The sequence below is a fragment of the Oculina patagonica genome, chromosome 2 (genome assembly GCF_052425735.1).
Source record: "Oculina patagonica isolate OP01 chromosome 2, crgOcupat, whole genome shotgun sequence".
Lineage (NCBI taxonomy): Eukaryota > Metazoa > Cnidaria > Anthozoa > Scleractinia > Oculinidae > Oculina > Oculina patagonica.
This window is the reverse complement of record NC_135759.1, coordinates 32,142,370-32,160,267: the sequence shown is the minus strand read 5'-3', so window position 1 is coordinate 32,160,267 and position 17,898 is coordinate 32,142,370. Positions and strand designations below refer to the sequence as shown.

Genomic DNA, 17,898 nt, shown 5'->3' with positions numbered 1-17,898 from the left:
TGTCTGTTTTGTCAACTCTTCTCGTGTTTCTTAAATAATCTAAAATAGATAAAACATTGCATTCATTTTTAATACCCTGGACATGTTGTAATGCATGTTCCTTTTAGTCTTTGACAAAATACATTGCATGTAGCCAATTGGAAGAGTCTTGGTCAATGCAAACACCATGGTGCCCTTACAAAATTAATTGGAAAGACAGCTGAGTCATACCATGCTGATATTTTTATTCCTATATTTTTGTACACATCCCCAAATACAGAATTTTCTATCCCCAAACAAAATATTCAGCAGAATAAAGATTATCCCTCACCCATCATTGAAATTCTGTAAAAACAATCCCACACATGGTACAAAGCTACTTCCTCAAGTGTGACGACTGGGGCCACTCAGACATTGCTGAGAATAAATAGAGAATTTTGACTAGTTGAAACAGATTGCACCAAAAACTGATTGGGTCAAACAGCTGAAGAGAAATGAAGTTCTTTGTTTTTATTTGGTTTTTACATTCACCTGTGCAACTCACAACAAACCAAATAAAAACAAAGAATTTCAATAGGCTTCTTTCGATATATTAAAATTCAGCTTGGTAGCAAGGCCTAGAGGAAACAAAAGAAATTTTATGGGCATGTTAATTTATTTCTTTTGTTTGTGTCCTCTAAGCGTCGCTACCAAGCTGAATTTTAATATACCGGTAATTATAAAAAGAAGCCTATTCCAGGGTGTCAAGTGACAAATGGCACTTAGAAAATAGGAAAATAGGAATGACAATGTCCAAAAAATAGGAAATAAATAGGAATTCTCACCCCAAAATAGGAAAAAATAGGAGGATTTCTTTGAGTTCTATCCTCTTAACACTCCCAACAGCAACTTTGTTTCACAACCCAACGCTTTAATATTTAACAGGCACAATGGCATACATCCACAATGTATTGCCGTATAAACAAATGTTACCAAGCACAACTCATCCTACAACAATTACCAGATTCCAAATTTCATTAGATACTTCACAAGATGCCTTTACTTTAAGTCATTAGACCTTTAAAACTGTGAGAATGAAAAGCTAATTTTTTTACAAACCGAAACAATGTAATGTTCACTTTCACCAAATGTATGTCTTTCTTACAATAAAAGCCAACCACGACTTTGAAAAATCAACAATCAAAAAGTCCAACACTATTAATACTGTTTTGGCTCTTTTAGCAGATTGGGTAACCTTAGCTTTGCTCTCGTTTTTGGCAGCATTTGCTGTTGAGGACATGGCCTTTTCTAACAGTCTGTGCTGTTTGTCAGTCAACAGTTTTCTCTTTTGTCCTATTTTCTCCAAGCTTTGCATTGCTTGGTCTCGCTTGGTCTTAGCAGTGTCAAGCATCATTGTGGCTACATTAACAGTTTGTTTGTTGACAGCTGTTGCTGAAAGGGCATCATTAGTTCATCAGCCGCTTTCAAGTCTGCTTTTACTACTTCTTCCTTCCTCTCGCATCAGAGTATCCTCACTATCTTGCATGCTATCAAAATCACTGAGAAAGTCTAGGCACGAGTTTCAGAAGAAAATCACTCATAAAGGCTTTAAAGCGGTCTTTTTTGACATGAGGTTTCATTTTTTGTAGAATTTATCAATTTTATTGACAATTTCTTTCAATATTTCACATTTTCTTACCTGAGAAAATAAAAAATAGGAAAAAATAGGAATTCATGAAAAAATAGGAGAAAATAGGAGGCAGGCCAAAAAAAGGAAAAAATAGGAAAAAATAGGAACTTGACACCCTGCTATTCTATTGGCACTCTTGAATAAAGCCGGCATATGCAGACCAAACTGCATGCAACTTTCCACCCCAACAACCACCACCTGTACTAGACTAGCATCTTTCCTGAGTTATAATCATGAACAGTTTCCAGTGGCAACCACTGCTGTATGCATTGTAACTGGTTGAAAACTGTTTATCATGAGTGTCTGGAAACAGAAAAGATTTTTAATGTTATTCCAACAAAGAAATTAAAAAATTTCCAGAAAATTCCTGTTTATTATTTAAAGAGGTCATAGGAAACACTTGTGCACATTTGGGAGAACCACAAATTTAAAACTTGCTGTATAACAATGACAAACCAACAGATTGAACAGAAGCTATAAGTTTATTTTTATTTCCCTTTGCATTAATCTTACATAATTTAACATTCTATTTTTAGGGAAATTTTGATGATAATGATGATGACGATGATAAAGATAACAATTTATAGAACCAAAATGTTTTGTGATGATGGTGATTATATGTCACAACAAGTTCTCTGATCATGAAAGTGTGAGATTTGATCCACTGTTCAGAACAACCTTAATGAAAAATACATAACATCCACTTGCCAAAATTTGCACTACTGAAGATACATGTACACAAGTATTAAACATTTTAAATGTGTAGAGGAAAACCCTCTTATATTGCAACTTATCCATTAGTTTAAAACAACAGCAAAATAAAGACATAACTATGAGTATGCTGATCTCTTAACTTTTTTCTTTTGTTCAAAGTATGCTTAGTGTGATTTGTACCTGATAAATCATAAAGCAACAACTTCCAGCTCATGATAAGGTTTTGAAATAATTTCTAAAAAAATGTTTTAAAAAATTGCAACATCACACTGTAAACTCCCATGTGGCACCTCTTGATTTATAATAATATTTGAAGGGCTTGGTGCAAAAAGGGCAGAAGTGATTTTGGCTTGAAATGAACATTGCCAAAACAACTCCACAATTTGCGTGCGAGTTTGTTGACATAAGTGAAACATTGTAATGAATTTATTTTCGTCGGCTTTTGCTCTGTTTCCAAGAAATGGGGGGGGGGGGGGGGGGGGGGGCCGGGGGGGGGGGCAAAGAACATATGCAAAATACTAGGTTTTACTACTAAGTCGGCATCTTTAGTAGTTTCTTTGTTAAAATGGAACAAAGAAACTTCCAACAATGCCGACTTGAAAAACTGAGCTTTTTGCATATGTTATTCCTTTAAAACGAAGCAAAAACCAGGGAAAATAAATACAATACAATGTTTCACATACGTAAACAAACCCACATGCAAAATTTGGAGTCGTTTTCTCAATGTTCTTTTAGTCCAAAATCACTTGCACCCTTTTTGCACCGAACCCTTCAATTTAAGCTACATAAACAATGTACAGCTACTAGCAGCTTTTCACCCAACACTTGAACAGATGGGCATCTGGTTATAAAGTAACAAAAGAAAATGTTCAAACTTTAGACTTAAACAAACCTGTCAACAGCTTGCTTTATAACACAAAACAATACAAGGGTCTGCACCATGCTTATATAATAGCTCAATGCACAATTATATATACTTATATATGCTTATATACCTGGCCTAACAACATAATTTGAAAAAAAAAATGCTATCCATGCATGAAAATCTCCTTTCAATTTGTTAATTACTAGCTACTACTACCAAGTACATGTACCTAATGATTCTCATTGTGATGAGTTCACAATTCAGTAGCCTTTATTGAATTTGGGTTTAGGCATTTCATGCAGCCAGATCAATTACAGGACCTTTATCAAGCCTGCAAATAAAAGCTAGTCAGTCGAAGTCCGAGTAAATTTTTCTAGTATTTTGACTGGTGGAAGCTTAGTCTGTCCATAAACACATCAGGGAGTTCTGCTACAAACATTAACTCTTTTTCCTCTATGAAACATGGAAACTTTCCAAACGTATACTAATTTTTAAGATAAACTGTGAGGAAAAAATTGGCCGATGTTGCCTGCCCTGAAGTGGCAAATTACTGGCACAGAGGAAAAACTTTCTTGCAGTCTAACATCAAATAAAATTAGGATTTATAAGCAGATCTGATAAATATAACAGCTACATTGACTAAGACATTATAAACTACTTACAACTCCAAATAAATAGAAATGTTAAACATTTTAAGTACACCAGAAACAGCAGTCTACTAGTCTCTTACAAAATATTTCTCTCTAGTCTAGAAAAAATAACTAACTTAAGACTTATATTTTAGAGTCCATTCATTAAGTAATCCACCTTGGAATATCTTGGCCTGTGAAATGCATACCACCAAGGACGACCAATCAGAACAAGAGCAGCAAATAAGAACAAAGTGCCGAACCCAAGGGCAATAACCAGTGATGCATATGTGGTGTGGTTTTTACTGTTCTTTTTATATTCCACTCTCAGTGGTTTTGGCGTTGTCACAACTAGGGGAAACAAAACATTACATTTTGATTATGTTGTGGTTCAAATTTATCCTTTGTTTAAATTTTTTTAATTAAGCCATAATGATTTTGATTTTTTTTGTCTCATGTTCATTTACATATACCCAAAATACCTTCAACTACAGTAATGACAATTAATTCTTCTTCTGAATACAACCAAACTTTAGTAATGTTATTCTGGGCTTACAAGACGACATCTAGACTTTTATTTGAGTAATAGCATCTGCAGGTATACAAAAAGTTATTTTCATATGACTGTTATTAGCATACACATAACAGAGTGTTAGCCTTTAAAACTTCTAGTTGACAATCAACTACCGATAAGCTTTCCAAGACTGGTTGATCACAGAACAATCTTAAACTGACTGATTATTCTCATATACATACCTTCCACTTTACCTGTAGATGTTACATTGCTTGGTTTCTCACTAGTACTGGTTATGTTCTTTGTTTCCGGAGTTGAAGATGCCTAGGAGATAATATGAGAAAATTTAATGAACGTTAAACAATATGATTATCAACAACAAAAGAGCCTTACAAGACATAATTTACCATACTGGTAGGTGTTATTAATCGAAGCATATGAGTGGGGTTTTTCCCCCAAACCCAAAAGCAGTCAAAAGATACATGTTATATACTATAATTAAAAGATTGAGACTGCACGGACAGTTACTTAAAGTTTCACGCACGAGGCGATCATCAGACTGTGCCGTTAATAGCAGTTGAAATATGAGCGCAAGATCTCTTGACAAGATGAGGAAGGACTTTTCTAAGATTATTGGAGAGCTAGGCCTTCAAATAACAGCCCAATCAAATTTGAAAATTGTCAACTACCTCGACGTGACCCTAAATCTCTCTACCGGAAAGTTTTGCCTGTATAGAAAGCCAGACAACTATCCGCTTTACATAAACACAAAGTCCAACCACCCACCTTCTATAATCAAGCACCTACCTGCAGCTATAAGCACCAGAATTTCAAGCTTATCTTGTGATGCCGATGAATTTAATAAGGCCCCTCGGATCTACAATGATGCCCTATCGTGAGTGCCTTCAATATGCGAGGAACAACGACCAAACAAACCACAGACGCAGGAACAGACCAAAAAATATCATTTGGTTCAACCCGCCATACAGCGAGAATGTCCAGACGAACATTGCGAGTTCGTTCCTCCGCCTCATCAACACTTCCCCAAGTCACACGTATTGCACAAGATATTCAACAGGAATAATGTGAAGGTCAGCTATAGTTGCACGGGCAACATGGCAAGCATCATCAAGAGCCACAACGCCAAGATCCTAACAAACAACGACACACACGTCGAGTCTAAATCATGCAACTGCAGAAACAAGGACCTTTGCCCTCTTGACGGTGCATGCCTTGTCAACAACATCATCTACAAAGCAACTGTCACCACCACATCCGACGAATCGAAGGTCTATATTGGCATGACGGAGCACAGCTTCAAAACTAGATATAACAACCACAAGGTCTCTTTCAAGCATCGTAAACATTTCCACGACACTGTCCTATCAAAGTACATCTGGGACCAAAGAGACAAAAACACCGATTTCTCAATCAAGTGGTCAATTGTCACGCGAGCAAGCTCTTACAGGGGAAACCCGTCTTGCTGCATTCTATCCGCTGACAGATCTACTCTCCTCAATAAGAGATCTGAATTAATCACCAAGTGCAGGCACGAAAACAAGTTTTATGCAGCCAATCAAAAGCAGGATCGCTCAAACCGCCCTCCATGAATGTAGTTTAAATTTTCTTTCAACTGCTATTAACGGCACAGTCTGATGATCGCCTCGTGCGTGAAACTTTAAGTAACTGTCCGTGCAGTCTCAATCTTTTAATTATAGTATCCCGCTCTGCATGTATTTGCATCAAGCACTCCTACAATTGTGTGAAACCATTTACATTTTTCTTTGTTTACATGTTATATATATGTCTGATGGGTTTAAGTACCATGCTGCATTTCAACTTCTTTACTTGGCCAGCATAATACAGTATAGATCACCAAACATAAAGATTAATTTCTCCCATAAAATTAATGATGGTTTACATAAAAACAAGAAGAAAACTAAGAAAGTTACAATCTATGAATGCATTTAGAGTCAAGTTGGATTTTTTTTATTTTATTTTATTTTTTTATTTTTTTTATTTTTATTTTTTTTTTTAATTGCAAACACACGAAAGCACATCACTTACAAAAATACAAAAAAAGTATGCCCACTACTCACTACTTATTGTACAAATACTTAAGCTGTGCACAATACAATACGACACTTGCGCTTCTTACAATTCGACACTGTATACTATTTACAACACTTACACTACTTACAATGCGATGCTTACTACTTACAGTGAAATATATATTTTTTTAAATACAAAAGAGACTTAAATACTATAAAACTATACATGGCACAAGAGCTAATTGACAGAACTTACACTGCACTTACAAAAAAAAAAAAACTGAAATTGTCACTAAACTAATACAGCTACTCACTATAACAACAGATCTAATGTAACTAAAATGATAAAGGATAAATATAACAGACAAAGAAAATGCACCTAAACCTGGCTCTTTTGCTTAAACAGTGGAAAGAAAGCTACCGCATCGCTTATGCAGAGAGTGGTCCACTTTGTTTCATACTTTTTATAGCTAGAGTTTTTAATAGCGATTTGTCTTTCACATTTAATTTTGCTTTCCAGTAAGGCAAGAAAGACCTTTATGCTAGGAGTCTCTGACTGATTTCTTGCGAGATATAGATGATATTTAGCAATAAGAAGATAGTGATTGAAAGCATGATAGCTGGTGTTCTCAGGTCTGTATCCATAAAAGTTGAAGTTGGATGTTCTTGTCCACTAACAGATTCCAACTAGCCACAGGTAAGTAGAAATGCAGTTTTGGCTAGTAGGTTTTGGGCTTTCACTAGCCCAAATGACTAGTGAAAATTTCAGGCACTTTAGAGGAAAGAAACTGCAAATTGAATTTGACTCTGAGTTGTGGAAATTGAGGAGTTATGATTATGAAATCCATTTATTTCTACATCTCCGCCTTGATAAATTAAAGAAAAAGGAAAAATGCAAAAACATGCTTGAAGAAAATTTTTTTAGCTAGTGAAACCAAAGAAAAAAGCTAGAAAAGAAATTAGTCTCAAGCCCAGTTACAGCTTGCATTTTTCATTCATCAATGCAGAGTAATTACCTTTTCAGCTGGCTTGGTAGTGGATTGTGGTTTAACAGTGGAGACCTTTTCCTCCAGGTTAATGCCATCCTTGGCCTCAAGCTCGACTGCACTATTACCTGCATACCAAAATCAAAATAATTATTATAGTCACACAATAACTCATTTTACAGACAATTTCTTTGGTTTCTAAATACTGTTTGCAAAAATATTCTAGATAGAACACAGCATAAAATAACTATTTTAATGATTTCTTTTAGGATAACAGACCCTCCTATGTGGGTTGGATTGCTGTAACAGTATTTAACCAGTTTGAAGCAGTAACAGTAATTTATCTGAATTATGAAAAAATAACTTGAGCAAAATAAATATAAATAATTCTTAGTTGTTTGCCTAATAACATTTAATGTTAGATGTTACTGTTATTTCTTTTCAAGTCCAGTCCAGTCAAGCAGGATCATGTGTCAAAAATAATCCCATGCCTGACATGCTATCAAAGCAGAACAGTGGTTGCATGGAAACAATAATAATGACTTTCATAAGAAATTTATGATTGTCTTGGTGTATTGTTGGTTTTCTGCAACTCAGCAGGAGATTCATGAATTTATGGAGACAGTTGCAATTTTTGTCCAGTTTTATTATAAATAATTTTTCAAGGAAGTTATTCAGATTGTGCAAATTCCTTATCAAAACCACTTAACACTTCTCTCTACTTTCTTTCCATGCATCACCACACTATTATCATATCACACGGTGAGACTCCTAGGTTTTAATGTACCACAGTGTGTGGGCATCTAAAACAACCTGCATAAACCTTATAGCAATGGAATACACTTTTTTAAATTTATTTTGATGAATCAACAAATTTTCTGCAGCTCCTCAAAGTGACAGACATTCCATATTTTTATCTGAACCACCCCCTTTCCCCAACAGAAAGCAACCTCAGTCACAAAGGGTGTCGGAATATTTTTTCAAAGAAGATGACAAAATTTTGAACCCCTCAGAAGCAAACTTCAAAGGTACTGACATCAAAAATCTAGGGTGTCAGAATCGTGCCCTCTGTATGGGGAGGGGGGGGGGGGTTGGGACAAAAAATGAAATGTCCCAATCACCTCCTCTAAGCTCTGATTCAAAGTGATTTTTACACAGGGGTGCTTTTTACAGAGTTCAACTCAGTGAAGCAAAACCAAGGGAAACAAATTTTGGTTAGAATTATCAGGAGGCTTGAATGAAAGTCGAGGGTTCAAGAGATCGGGATTTCACTGTATTTAAAACCACCAACAATGCTGGTGATTCCTCACTTACTTTTATCACACCTGGATGTCAACCTAAACAAAACGTACATGGCTAACTATCAGAAAATGTGTCAAATTATTATAAATTTACATGTATTCACTAATGTACATGTATGTACTGAGTTTTTACCTTTATCTTGCTGCAAATCTCGAATCCCAACCACTGATCCGTTGGTTTTACTGCTAACGTTAACCATAGCCAGAGAACACAGACTTTGTGGCCGACAGTTCAAGAAGAAACAGTTGTATTTTTTGTTCTCGTCATTTGTGGGCGGACGCGGATAAAACAGGTATACCGTACAGTTAACATTACCGCAACAGCTTTGCTCACAATCCGCGGAAGAGTTCACTGTTAACCCTTTAGGAACAGTGACGATTCCTTCATTTTTCTCGGCGTTTTCTTTGGCCTTTTTGATGTTGACCATTTCGCCGTTGAATCGCTCTGTCATTTGACACGAATCGCTTTCTTCTTCTGCAGCACTTGGGCCCGGTACCAGCACAGTTACCAAGAAAATTCCAAGCAGAGTCACTGCGTAACGTTTTCGTTTCTCCAGCATGTTGAATCTGAGAAAAAAGCTTTCAAAAGTGCAGCAAATTCGAGGCAAACCAACCCCCATATCGCGAAAAGAACAACAAAACACGTAGCGTCTTCAACTAGTCACGTGACCCTTTTCAGTGAGTCTTACATAAAGGATGAAATATAGAGCTGCTGTTGTAGTGCGGGCGTATTGTGTAGAAAGACGTCTATTCCGATTCTTTCCGTCATTCTTTCCATCTTCGCGACTCTTCGCAGATTCTGTGGAAAAGCTGGACTAAATTTCGGTTGGACACACTATTTTAGTACTGATAAACAATGGACAGCGATGGCTTTCCGATTGTGGGACCTAATGTGGATTTTACACAGGTAGTGATTGATTTATGCACCTATCAATGGTTTACCCCAGGATGGAGGGGTGGGCAACCCCAGGGGAATTTGACATTTTCAGGTTTTCTAATGTCAATTTCCCCACCCTTGGGTCTCTATTGAGAGTCAAATTCCCATCCTTGGGCAGGCCCTCTCCACTTTCCAAGATGGGGACTGAGTAAACTTACTCACCGAGGGGACTGTTGGGATGTCAAAATCCCTACCCAGGTAAATTAAATCTACGCAAAATCAAATTCTCGTGGATGCCCCCCCCCTCCTATCCTGGGGCAAACTATTGATAGGTGCATTACTCATTTCCTGGCAGGTATATCCCAATACAGTGGAACCCCGATATAACGATATGCCAAGGGGGCAGTAAAATTATATCGTTATATCGATGAATCGTTATATCGGGGTTCCGTCCCATACATTTTACTATTGCCGGGACATAACATATTCATCGTTATATCGGGAATATCGTTATATCGAAGATCGTTATATCGGGGTTCCACTGTATATGAATCTAAGATGCTGTCATGATCAACATTAAATTTTAACTTTAATTTATACTGTAAAACATATCCATAGAACTAGACAGTTGAACAGACAATATTCCCGGCATATCTTATCGAAAAAAATTGAACCAAAAATCAATCGAACCCAATTGAACACCAATCGTTCGATTGGGTTCGGTAATTGAACAAAAGCGAACATCTATTTTGCTGTGAGTTCGATTTTCGAACCGATCGAACGCAATGGAACTCAATCCAATTCGATTTTGTGTGGAATCCGTCTATTTGTAAGCAAGTCACACAGGACTAATCAGGGGAACGGTGCACTGTACAAAATGTGCGCAATAAAAACAAATACGAGTTCGGTAATTGAACGTTCGACTGAGTACCATTGTCGACTGTTCGGTAATCAGATGTTCGATTTTGTTCGATTGTTGACTGTTTGGTAATCGAACGTTCAATTTTGTTTGATTGACCAAGTTTTATTGTGAGTTCGATTATGTTTAATTACCGAACCCAATCGAACGATTGGTGTTCATTTGGGTTCGATTACCGAATGTTCCATTGGATATGCCGGGAATATTACAAGTGCTTTTTAATTTGCCATCATACAAGAGTAATGAAGACTGTTTATGTTTAGAAGTAATTAAATGTTTTTATGCACCAGTGTTATGATAGATTTGACAACAGGAAGAAAAGGTCAATTTTTAATGTTATTCTTATCAAAAACAAATTCTTATTTCTGATTGGCTCTATACACCTGCCTGTACATGTTACATAACAGGGATGCGAGCACATGGGTATTAATGGTTTGCAACCAATCCTGCCGATTGAATGGCGTGGCGGCCATGTTTGTGGAACAAAAAAGCTTTTAGAAATTACAAATCTTTTGTTAATTACCACAACATGGCGACAATGACATCACTTGCAAACCAATTTAAGAATACAATTCAAACCTTTAATTAATTAGATCTTTAAAATTTGATACCTACATCAGTTGAATGTCAATTAAGTGCCATTAAATGTGTTCCTTGAGGGTTGGGGGGGGGGGACACTCCCATATATGAGCTATATAGGTATGTTCCGCTGTGAAAGGTATGGGTTTCAAGCAATTTAGTCTGGTATAGGGTATAGAAATGAGAGAGTTTTGGTCTAGAAAAGGGTATTATTTGTCGGGAAACTGATCAGTGGTATGAAGAATTACTGGTTAGTCCTAAGAATAGGAATAATAACACCTAGTAAATAAAATCATTGTGACACTGTTGTTGACAAATGGTTTTCTATTGAACACTGATAGCCATACAGTTCTAAAAAAAATGCAAGTCTGGGATAGGTTAGGGGTTTTTGGTGTCTAGTCAAGTTAGGGTTACAAAATCAGCTAAACATGGTCTGGTATAGGGTAAGGGTTTCAAAGTCCCAGCGGCACACCCCCTCTCAAAAATATACAGAGTGAACCCCCCATGGGATGTGTTCATTCTTACTGTTTCTCTACTGTTTATAAAATGGATGGAATGGTATATTGCCAGTAACTTAAAACAGAAAAGGGTGGGAACCAAGTTTTGATTTGTTTTCTTAGTTTTTAAACCAGGGTACGTTATGATGTGTTTATGTAGGTTTATTATGTAGTTGGAAAGTCCTGTCATTGTCATCATCATCATCATCATCATCATCATCATCATCATCATCATCATCATCGTTTATTAACCACTTTATAATTGACAATTTACAGCAATAACTATGTAATGGTAGGTAGGGCAAGGATACCTCCAAGAAACCACCAGGCTTATGGGGGAGGCCACCTCGGCCACCTGCTCAAAAGGAGTAGGTGGGTAATGAACATATGAGGGATGAGGGAGGGGGTGGCTAGAATTTATTTAATATATTTATTTAATATAATAGATCTGTCTCTTTAATGAATGCTTACTGCTAAGGGTTCATCAAAAATTGTCATCACCAATTTGAAGTTTCAAAAGTTTCAAGTGGCGGTCTTGTGTTTTTTTTTCACTCGCTGACATTTTTTTGTTTGGCTTTCAGGTTGGGCCAATTAACCACAAGAGAACCTTAGCATTCCTCAATCATTTTATTACGCATTCTGTAAGATTCTTGAACAGATTTTCCTGTGTTTGTGAAGAGGTAAGCAAATATTGTTACCGGTACTTAGTAAATATTGATGTTAAAGTAAGGTAAGGTAAGGTAAAACTTGATTTCTGCAATGTGGCCCTTCGCCGTGGCTGGTCTCCGGGGCCCTGCTTCTTTCTTTTTCTTGTTTTTGGTTGCTTGTTGTTTGTGTTGGTGCTGCACGCATGCTGGTCGTTGGTGCTGATGTGGGCTTCGTTTTGGGGTGTCGCTGTTGTTGGTGGATGGGCTGTGAGATCTGCGCCGGCTGCTGGGTGGTGTGGGGTCGCCTTCGAGTGTTGTAGCCACGTACATTGTAAATATTGATCAAGAAATAATACTTTATTACTATTATTTTTTTACTTTTGTGTGTGTGTTATAATAAATTAAAAAAGTGACATGTAATTGTTTTTCAAATTGCAGAAATTAGCAGAATTGTCCAACAAAATTCAGAGAATAGAAATAATGATGAGCATCCTAGAAGCTAAGGTAGAAATTGCTATGTTTATTGCGTTCTTTCTGGATTCAAAATACCTGGTTCAGTTTCAATAGGGTTATAGTTGGAACAACCACAGTCGCAACTGTTAAGTACAGTAATAGCCATGCACCATATGCACGTGCAGTACAGTATTGTTGTTAACAAGTTTATTGTCTGATTTATAAACTGATAATTTAAGTGGAATCCTCATTTTTGGAACCCCTGATTTCTTAAACCTCCCAAGAGGTTCTTAAACCTCCGGGGAGCAGGGGGTGGCGCAGTGGTGAGAGCGCTCGCCTCCCACCAATGTGGCCCGGGTTCGATTCCGGCCCGGTGCCATATGTGGGTTGAGTTTGTTGTTGGTTCTCATTCCTGCTCCGAGGGTTTTTCTCCGGGTTCTCCGGTTTTCCTCCCTCCACAAAAACCAACACTCCAAATTCCAATTCTCGGATGCACGTGCACGTCTTTACGAGCTCCTGAGCTCTTCCGTGTCACGTGGGTAAATAAATTACAAGAACTCAAACCAATTAATGTTCATTTTTCTTGGATTTGCTTAACTAAGCTGAACAGTGCAATTTCACCCCCCTTTTCCCAAACTCCTGATTTACTGATCCAAATAATGTTTCCCTTGAAGGTTCGAGAAATCAGAATGTGGCACTTAATTAGTAACATCATGTTTGTTGTTGTACAGTTGGCATCAATCCCAGGCCTGGAAGATGTAACAGTGTCAACTCCTGCACCAGCTCCGTCTGCTGGGGCAGCGGCTGCACCTGCGGCAGGATCAGCCCCACCTCCAGCTTCTGAGGTACCACAACCAGCTGCAGAGGTACGTGTACCCAGCAAAAAATAATTGTGCCTAATTATGTATGTTTGCTTTCTTAATATGTTGCAGCACTAAATACATAAATTATTTTTAACCGCAAAAGGTTGCTAGCTAGAGCACCATTTATATGTATAACAAACAAGTTAAAAAACCAAGCTACATCTGACTAACCAGATGATGGTTCTGGTAATTAATTAGAGTGCATAATGCTTTCCATGGGATAAATCACTTTCCAGTAGATATATGTGTTAAAGGAACCAACAAACCCAACCATGTGCCATCTACTGGATAACTGCTTATCCAGTAGATAGTGAACATTTTGTTCATCCTTTAAACAATCAGGGCTCTGTTGTTTCAAAGGGTGGATAACGGTATCTGCTGGTAACAAAGCATACTATGCTATCCAGTAAATAGCTGATTAACAAACAGCATACTTATTCACCCTTCACACAACTGGGGGCTCCCAGAGCCTGGATTTTTGCATCTAGCATGCCTATTCTTGGAAATTGCAATTAATAATAAGAAGAAACAAATAGACTGAAACGTTTTAAAAACAAGCCTCCTTCGTTGTATTTATACAGGGACCTCCACCTCCTACAGAAGAACCAGGTAAGCATTAGTTACTAACCCCCCCCCAAAAATTTTTTTGAAAAAAAAAAAAACAAAAAAAAAAAAAAAAAAAGTAAATTATACAAGTAAATTATCCAGGTAAGAAGCAAGGAGAGTACCTCCAAGAAACCTATCACCAGGCTTATAGGGGAGTGCCACCTCAGCTATCAATTTGTTAGAAATTTAGTTGTGGATATCGACGAGGTCAATTCAGACTCAACCCATTAAAAATTCAATAAAAAAAAAAAAAAAAAGTCATGTGACAGGACCAAACCCTTCTGAGTACTTTTGCAAAATATTTCTTAGGCAGGTTAATAAACTTGAAGCATTTGATACAATCAACCTTAAAGTTTATTTGTATTTTTATCAATCTTACAACCAACAAAAAGATATTGTTCCTCATGTGAGGGTCGTTATGAATTTTTTTGCTAAAGGTTTATGACACTTGGTAGAATCATATATTGATGTTATGTACTTGGTTTCTTATTTTTATTTTTATTTCTCTTTTCAAATCAGCTCCAGAGCCAGAGAAACCAAGTAAGCATAAATTCACCTTTATACTTTTAGTAACTGTTGTTAAACTCCAGAAAGTTCCTATGTAACAAAAAGCTCTTAAATTAATTACTGTTCAGTTGATTCATCCCTCTTTTTCTTTTTATTCTAGCTATGACTGTTTCCAAAGATCCAAGATATGCCAAGTACTTTCAGATGGTTAAAGTTGTAAGTTTCCAGCAACAGCCAGTCCATAAATCTGAATACTGTATATAGTTATGTGATTTTTTTAATTTCCCTCTGAGAGACTGTATCCAGCCACACCGAAGTTTTCCTACAATATTTTCTCTGTTAATCACCTTAAATTTATCGACCCATAATGTGGATCAAAAGAAGAATTAAGTCCGAGAAGAGAGACATAATTTCTCAAGCTATCTTTGTGCTATATTTAACATTATTTGCATGACAAGTTTATGCAAATGGCTCATTAATTCAAATAATTTGTTGGTCAGAACACTCTGTTCAGTTTTCATAGTACTAGTTGAGGGGAATTTTCCTTTTTTATAGAGAAAAATTTTAACTCCTGATCACTTCCTTTGATGCTCTGGGATGCCAGAGCTTATTCATAAATGGCGGAATGCGTGGAAGCAGCTTTGCCGCTCACAAGTACATGAAAACGAAGCGAGTAATAGATAATCAGCCTCATGTGATCAAAGTCGAAGCAACGATCCAGAAAGGAAGTACTACGTTAGCAAAGTTGAGTAACATGCCTGTGAGTCCGACTGATAAAGGAATCCCAAGGTTTTTTATTCGAAAAAGCAGATATGGTTGTATCTTTTGTATAGTAGGACATCAATCCTGGACTGAAGTGTGCTCAGATAAACCGCATCAATCTTCAATCAAATCTACTTCACTTCACTAAGTTATGATATGTTGAAATCAAGGATCCTTCTTTAATTTTTTTTTTTTAATGGAATCCGCACTTTGTCATCCGCCTTTTATCTCCGACCAACCGCTCATTCGCCGCCATTCCGGTCCGCTTTATACAAAGGACCCATTAAGACTTTTTTTGAAATCTCCAATTGAAACCGCTCTATACCGTTAGCTTACTAGTACATGTTGGTATTTTCAGGGAGTTCCAATACAAGCCATTGCACCCAAAATGCAGGCAGAAGGTCTGGACCCAAGTTACCTCGAGTAAGTGTTAATAGTGAACAGTCTGACACAGGAGCAAGTCACTTTTTACATCAGAGTCTAGCTTGCGTAGTAGACACAGTGAAGTAGTATTTAATACAACTAAGCCAAGGATATTACTAAAGTATCATAGTTGATAAGCCCTCCTTGTTTTTGGTAAAGGACATTTGTTTTAGTGACTACCTCTGCTAAAATATTTTTTGGGTGGACGCACAAAAAAGGGCGCCTCCTTAGTTCAAGGTCTGGATCCCCCACCTTCAATGAAAGGCTGGACGTGTCTCTGCGACCAACTGATTTCTCAGTTCTTTAAAAATGGCTCGTTGATAGCCAATAATCTCATTCGCATCCCACATTCCTCTGGATATTTATAGCCACATGTTCACGTTTTGCTGTCATTCTCTTCTCAGGAATCCTGACGCCCCAGCTCCTGGTGGTGCCCCTCCACCCCCCGCACAAAGCGACTCTGATGAAGATATGTCATCAACATCTTCATTTAGCGACGAAGATTAAAGCACATGTGGGCCATGAATACATAGAATTATTCCTAATGTGCTATTTTTGTACATTTAGTTCGTTCTGAAACTAGAAGTTGGAAACAAGCCTCTATACTTCACAACTAAAATCCTTTATTCGCCAATCTTGTGGTCTCCTTGAAAGTAAAAATTAAGATTTTAAAAAATGTACAAAACAAGGCATTTTGAGATACGGAGTACATGACGCCCCTTTTTCTTCCGTGACATTTGATTGTGATAACGTGTAGTTAGCTTTTCGATTCTTTATAAAAACCTTGCAGAACGTGCTTTAACCAATCAGAACAAAAATGTTTTTTCACAACCAATCAGGTGCAAGATAACGCAGCCTTCTGTCGCGCTTACAATATTTACCCGCGCTTGTATTTTGTGTTACAGTTATTGCAGCACTGCCACAGTTGAAATGTTTTTGGTTAGATATCAGACTGTTTGGTTCTATGTATGGTTAAAGTAACTACTGCTGTTCTAGCTTAGGTGTGTGAAGTGTCCAACTGTGTCTTTAGCCTAATATATAATTATAAAACAGTAATTAGTCTTATCACTTCATTTAAATTGTCTAGCTTATTCGACAAATTATATCTTGACAATTTTACAAATCCTAAACATGCCGTTAGTTTTTTCAAGTTGTCAATTATGTACCTGCAGAAAAATGACATATGAAAAATTACCCCAGTTTTTAAAACAAGTGAATTTAATTCATTGAAAGATATATTTGTAAATAAATGTCCTAAAGATTTTATGGTAATAAAATTTGAGAGCCAAAGATGAAGAAGCCTTGTTGTTGTATAAGAGGGGACCCAGCATTATATTAAAAACTGCTTCGTACTCGCGTTGCAACCGGACGTCGTTATGCTTGTTTTTGGTGTGCTTTTATTGAAACCAGTTAGTTCAAGAAAGCTCTTGATTTGCCATTTACAGTCTACTCCCGCCTTGCAGACACCTCGCTATTACGGACACCCCGTTATTGCGAACAGGAGTTGAAGTCCCGGCGAATAAGTCGAATAAGAATTACTGAAATTAACTCCCGCTATTACGGACTTTCTCTATTGCGGACACCAAATTGTGGTCCAGAAGCTGTTATAGTGAGCTGACTGTACAGAGAAATCGGGGGTAAAATTGCACTGTTTGTCATACTGAGTGAAGCAAATCCAAGGGAAACCACTTTTGGTTCGAGCCATCTGGAGGCTTGAAGAGTCGAAGGTTCGAGACTGTCGGGATTCCACTGTACAGAAAAAAGCGATTACACGCAGCAAAGAAGAGAACATTCTTCTTCCGGACCATAACGTCCAAAGATTTTCCTTACCCATTTTCTTGCCCATTTCTAACGACAACCCGACAAAGAGAATATTTACATTTCTCTTTCTGAAAGCGATTTACCTGGTCAGATAAAAATAACTATGGATAAAGAGAATGGAGGTAAAGTCCGTTTCAATCCTGAAGAACGGGGGAGCATTCGGTACCGCTTATTAAATTTGGTCGTACGCTCGTTTTCCCGCGCTTGGCACCAGCTACATCTTTGTTCCTTGAGCT

General features: G+C 37.2%; 2 protein-coding genes across 2 annotated transcripts; one reads left to right on the top strand and one right to left on the bottom strand.

Moving 5' to 3' along the window:
- Nucleotides 1-2,867: 2,867 nt before the first annotated feature.
- Nucleotides 2,868-9,384, bottom strand: LOC144644180 (uncharacterized). The gene is made up of 4 exons (XM_078503603.1): nucleotides 8,842-9,384; nucleotides 7,438-7,535; nucleotides 4,613-4,694; nucleotides 2,868-4,207 (listed from the first exon to the last, which is right to left on the bottom strand). The coding sequence occupies exons 1-4, from the start codon at nucleotides 9,326-9,328 to the stop codon at nucleotides 4,008-4,010; spliced, it is 867 nt and encodes a 288-aa protein (XP_078359729.1). The 5' UTR covers nucleotides 9,329-9,384; the 3' UTR covers nucleotides 2,868-4,007.
- A 44-nt stretch (nucleotides 9,385-9,428) lies between these two features.
- LOC144644181 (WASH complex subunit 3-like) lies at nucleotides 9,429-17,131 on the top strand. Its single transcript, XM_078503604.1, has 9 exons — nucleotides 9,429-9,615; nucleotides 12,162-12,260; nucleotides 12,666-12,731; nucleotides 13,412-13,546; nucleotides 14,125-14,152; nucleotides 14,669-14,689; nucleotides 14,817-14,872; nucleotides 15,777-15,841; nucleotides 16,246-17,131. The coding sequence occupies exons 1-9, from the start codon at nucleotides 9,565-9,567 to the stop codon at nucleotides 16,346-16,348; spliced, it is 624 nt and encodes a 207-aa protein (XP_078359730.1). The 5' UTR covers nucleotides 9,429-9,564; the 3' UTR covers nucleotides 16,349-17,131.
- Nucleotides 17,132-17,898: the final 767 nt, after the last annotated feature.

Coding starts and splice junctions, on each gene's coding strand:
- LOC144644180 (XM_078503603.1), bottom strand. CDS start 9,328: ATGGGGGTTGGTTTGCCTCGAATTTGCTGCACTTTTGAAAGCTTTTTT. Junction 7,536..8,841: donor AGATTTGCAGCAAGATAAAG/GTAAAAACTCAG, acceptor TTTGGTATGCAG/GTAATAGTGCAGTCGAGCTT. Junction 4,695..7,437: donor CTACCAAGCCAGCTGAAAAG/GTAATTACTCTG, acceptor ATTATCTCCTAG/GCATCTTCAACTCCGGAAAC.
- LOC144644181 (XM_078503604.1), top strand. CDS start 9,565: ATGGACAGCGATGGCTTTCCGATTGTGGGACCTAATGTGGATTTTACA. Junction 12,732..13,411: donor TGAGCATCCTAGAAGCTAAG/GTAGAAATTGCT, acceptor GTTGTTGTACAG/TTGGCATCAATCCCAGGCCT. Junction 14,153..14,668: donor ACCTCCTACAGAAGAACCAG/GTAAGCATTAGT, acceptor TTTTCAAATCAG/CTCCAGAGCCAGAGAAACCA.